General features: G+C 36.7%; 2 protein-coding genes across 2 annotated transcripts; one reads left to right on the top strand and one right to left on the bottom strand.

The window, feature by feature from the left end:
- Window positions 1–5: 5 nt before the first annotated feature.
- On the top strand, window positions 6–3,013 carry LOC9298404 (probable disease resistance protein RPP1; the record flags this gene model as incomplete). Its single annotated transcript, XM_021025303.1, has 4 exons — window positions 6–758; window positions 861–1,163; window positions 1,414–2,707; window positions 2,899–3,013. Coding segments are annotated over 3 exons (2,211 nt in total), but the record flags the coding sequence as incomplete, so codon positions are not given.
- On the bottom strand, window positions 3,014–4,471 carry LOC9298405 (putative methylesterase 14, chloroplastic). Its single transcript, XM_002862281.2, has 6 exons — window positions 4,072–4,471; window positions 3,900–3,944; window positions 3,687–3,819; window positions 3,522–3,591; window positions 3,399–3,447; window positions 3,014–3,309 (listed from the first exon to the last, which is right to left on the bottom strand). Exons 1-6 carry the CDS (start codon window positions 4,390–4,392, stop codon window positions 3,145–3,147), a joined length of 783 nt encoding a protein of 260 aa, XP_002862327.2. The 5' UTR covers window positions 4,393–4,471; the 3' UTR covers window positions 3,014–3,144.
- Window positions 4,472–5,026: the final 555 nt, after the last annotated feature.

The following is a 5,026-nucleotide window of genomic DNA, read 5'->3' as shown; positions in this document are numbered from 1 at the left end:
CTCATTTAGGAGTTGCACAAGATAGGTTGAACGACAAGAGGGTGCTTATTGTTCTTGATAGCATTGATCAATCAATACAACTAGATGCTATCGCAAAAGAAACTCGGTGGTTCGGTCATGGAAGTCGGATTATCATCACAACACAAGACCAACGGCTTTTGAAGGCACATGGCATCAACCATATTTACAAGGTGGAGTTTCCATCAGCATATGAAGCTTATCAGATGTTTTGTATGTATGCTTTTGACCAAAACTTCCCTAAAGATGGTTTCGAGGAGCTTGCATGGCAAGTTACAAAACTTTTAGGTAATCTACCTTTGGGACTAAGAGTTATGGGATCCCACTTCCGAGGAATGTCTAGGCATGAGTGGGTAAATGCATTACCAAGGTTAAAGATTCGCCTTGATGCTAGTATTCAAAGCATTTTAAAGTTCAGTTACGATGCCTTATGTGATGAAGATAAAGATTTATTCCTTCATATAGCCTGCCTTTTCAACAATGACGGAATGGTGAAAGATTATCTTGCTTTAAGTTTCTTAGATGTGAGGCAAGGGCTTCACCTCTTAGCTGAGAAATCTCTCATAGCATTAGAGATTTTTTCTGCTGACTATACACATATAAAGATGCACAATCTATTAGTGCAATTAGGTAGAGACATTGTCCGTCATAAGCCTGGGCACCAATCCATTTGTGCGCCTGGGAAGCGTCAATTTTTGGTTGATGCTAGAGATATTTGTGAAGTACTCACTGATAACACGGTTAGTTCAATTATTATTCTCTTGTTTCCTTGTTCTCTACAAATTAAATTCATTCAATAGCTAATTATCTCTCGTTTTCTATCTTCTTTGGTCTTTTTACAGGGTAGTAGAAATGTTATAGGTATACTTTTCGAGGTATATACCCTATCAGGCGAATTAAATATCAGTGAGAGAGCTTTTGAAGGAATGTCTAACCTCAAGTTCTTAAGATTCCATGGCCCATATGACGGCCAAAGCGATAAATTGTACTTACCGCAAGGGTTGAATAATCTACCTCGGAAACTTAGATTAATAGAATGGAGCCGTTTCCCAATGAAATGTTTGCCTTCCAATTTTTGTACGAAGTATCTAGTCCATATAGATATGTGGAACAGCAAACTTGAGAACTTGTGGCAAGGAAATCAGGTACAGAATTGTTGTGTTTCTCTCCAATTTTAATATATTGGGTCAAAAAGGAGTGATCTTCTTAGAAGGCTATCTCTTGTAGTCTTTATTATGCTTGCTTAAATTGTAGTATCCCTCCATGGTTAGTATCATTGGTGGAAAGGGAGGAACTATATGTATAAGTTGTATGAACAAAGAATTTAATTTTTCAGTTATTATTTGAATTTATTTTTAATGCGTCTTCTTATGTTGTCTTTATTTGTTCCTGCAGCCCCTTGGAAATCTCAAGAGGATGGATTTGCGTGAGTCTAAACACCTAAAAGAGTTACCTAATCTCTCAACTGCCACTAACCTTGAGAACTTGACTCTGTTTGGATGCTCAAGTTTGGCGGAGCTCCCCTCCTCTCTTGGAAACCTTCAAAAATTGCAAGAGTTGAGATTACAAGGATGCTCAAGTTTGGCGGAGCTCCCCTCCTCTCTTGGAAACCTTCAGAAATTGCAAGCGTTAGACTTACAAGGATGCTCAAAGCTAGAGGCTCTTCCTACTAATATCAACTTGGAATCTCTCAATAACCTTGATCTCACCGCTTGCTTACTGATCAAAAGTTTTCCGGAGATCTCCACAAACATCAAGGATCTCATGCTCATGAAAACTGCAATAAAAGAAGTGCCTTCGACGATCAAGTCATGGTCTCATCTTCGTAACTTGGAAATGTCATACAATGACAATCTCAAGGAATTCCCACATGCTCTCGATATCATCACAAAGCTTTACTTTAACGATACAGAAATACAAGAAATTCCTCTGTGGGTTAAGAAAATCTCTCGTCTTCAGACACTTGTACTAAAGGGATGCAAGAGGCTGGTAACAATCCCACAACTTTCAGATTCCTTATCAAATGTAATAGCCATAAATTGCCAGTCACTGGAGAGACTTGATTTCTCCTTTCACAATCATCCAGAAAGATATCTCAGGTTTATTAATTGCTTCAAGCTGAATAATGAAGCGAGAGAATTCATCCAGACTAGTAGTAGTACCTCAGCGTTCTTACCCGCTAGAGAAGTGCCCGCAAACTTCACTTACCGAGCTAATGGGAGTTTCATAATGGTAAATTTGAACCAAAGGCCTCTTTCTACGACCTTGAGATTTAAGGCTTGCGTCTTGCTGGATAAAAAAGTTGACAATGACAAGGAGGAGGCCGCCGCTAGGGAAACAAATGTGTTTCTGAGCATCAGGGAGAAAGATAAAATTGGCGTCGATGTTTCATGCAGACCTGCATATTGCTTTCTCGTGCCTCCCATTTTAAGAGAGCATTTGCTCATCTTTGAGTTTGAAGCTGATGTGACGTGCAACGAGCTTTTATTTTTTTTCGGCATCCAGGGTAACGAAGCGGTGATAAAAGAATGTGGAGTACTCCAACTCTAAGTTCATTAATATGATGGAAAAAAGCCACAACACAAAGCCACCATGTCATGAGACTTCAGAACTTCAGAGAAGAACAACACACTGATTAACTGATCTCCAGCAAAACAAAAAAATCCTCCATGACGAAGAAGGTGACGAGGTAAAGTTATATTGAAATCTTTTGATCTCATCTATCTCATCTTCGTTGCCGCCAATTTCTTCTAGTTAACAACCGGTTTAATATCTCCGATATGATTCATCTCTGATTTAGGTAAAACAATCTCATCTTTCTCAGTTTCTTGTGATCTGAACTACAAGTTTTTGAATTTGGTCTCTCTTTGAATTTCGTAGAGATGATTTTGTGGACGTTGAAGAAATCTTCGACGAACCACGAGCTCTCACCAGGAACCAGACCGCCTCCGCGAATGTAGAAATCCAAATCTAAGCTGAAATTATGGCCTGAAAATGAAAATTGCAATTTTGTTTTTGTCCCACACTTTTATTTTTAATATCCACAAACTAAATCAACACTTCACTTTTCTTTCTTTTACCTGAAAAAAAAAAAAAAGAGAAGCAGCTATCTACACAAATACTCCATTAAGCAGATAAATTTCCCGGTTTAGACAAACCACAAAGCCAACTCAAAAGAACCTCAGCACCTTTCTCCCATGAACAATCTAGCATCATGTCATGAGCAACACCTTCAATACAAACCGGTTCAACCTCATAAAACCGCCCGGTTTCCTTCAGCCCCTCATCATCCTGCAAAACCATAACCCATTTCGGTGTAATAAACATTGTTGAACATGACACTGAGATCATCCTTGCAAGATACAGAAAAAGATTATTACCTTAAAAGCAGCCACAGGTTTAGAGAAGAGATAACGTAAAACTAAGCCGCTGAACAACAAAGTGAGTCCCGGAAGTTATATATAAGCTAAATTCGTTTAGCCAATAGGTTGCGAGAAGTTTACCTATTACCCGAAGGTGGAACCGAGCAAACAAGTACAACCCCTGAAAGTTCTGGAAACGCATTTTCCGTTCCTGGAATCAAAAACAACAAACTCATCGGTTATCGTATAGGCATTCTTACACCTGATCCAGAAAACGAAACTCATTTCAATGAATATACACCTTACCTAACGTCTGCTTGTTTACAATATTTGCCAAGTAATATTGAACAATGAGTCCTCCAAAAGAATGACCAATAAGAACAGGAGGTGAAGAGCCAAGATTCAATTCGATAAAATCCGCAATATCACTTGCATGCGTCTACTACACAAACAAGTAAGAATCTTGCTGAATCAAGTAATTATCCAATGAAGACAATGCACATTGCAAGTTTCAAGTACCTGAAGTGTTCCAGCAACTGTTCCCAAAGGATCATCACTTTCACCCTAAAGATAACAAATCACTCAATTTCAATCCAAAGTTTGAAACTTTATGATCTTGAAAGTCTAACTAGATATTGGGGAAATCGAAACTCAGCATAAAAATCAAAACTTTGATGATTTGAGAATTTACCTGACCTAGTAAACTAACAGCATAAGAATCAAACCCAGAAGAAGAGAAGAAAGGTAACCAATGTTCAGCCCAACACCAAGCTGCGTGATAGCTTCCATGTACAAACACCAATGGTGGATTCTCTCTTTCGGATTTGCTTCTTCGTTGTTCGATTACCTCCATTTTTAGACCAGAGGGAAGCTTGTGGAAGAGACGGTTTTGCCCCTTTTTCAGTTCGTATGGAGTTTTCGTTCTTGGGGGATTGGTGAGAGCTGCCATGGGCTTAATCGTCATTTTGAGCGAGGATAGGCATGGGAACGAAGTAAGAGAAGAAGACGCCATTGGCGTGAAGGTCGAGCTGTTCCGAAGAGGAGAGCTCTCAAGAACTATCAGAAGTTTTACTGTTTACGCTAAATAATGTAAGAAAAAAGATAACCATAGACTATTAACACTGTTAATATTCTTGAATTCCATATTGATTCGAACCAACCGAATTATTTAGAATCTATATCATTTTTCAAATTATTTTGAAAACTCTCTAAAATTCCTTAATAAATTCTTGAAAAATTCGAAAGTCCAAAAGATATGTTTTTCATAATTCTTACTCCAAACTACTTAATTTTATAAAAAATAATTAAAAATAACTAAAAAATTCGTATGAAACTGAATTTTAATATTTAATTTAAGAGAGTTTTCAGTTTTTTTTTTTGGAAATTTTCAAGAATTTATTATTATTTGAAAATAAATTTATAATTTCAATATTAATATTTTGATTGATAAATTAGAAAAGTTAACAGAAATTAACAGAATATCAAGTAAAACTATTTTTAAATATTCTAAATTAAAATATTTAAAATTGTATCGTAGTATATAAAATTATATATTTTTAAAAAAATATATGAAATGTGAATATAATAACTCAAATTCTGACCCGTTATTCAGGCGAATTTGTTTTGATTTATTTTTGTTTAAAAGA

Source organism: Arabidopsis lyrata, assembly GCF_000004255.2.
Source record: "Arabidopsis lyrata subsp. lyrata unplaced genomic scaffold ARALYscaffold_686, whole genome shotgun sequence".
NCBI lineage: Eukaryota > Viridiplantae > Streptophyta > Magnoliopsida > Brassicales > Brassicaceae > Arabidopsis > Arabidopsis lyrata.
The sequence above is the reverse complement of the archived record's forward strand: the minus strand, read 5'-3'. Positions and strand labels throughout refer to the sequence as shown.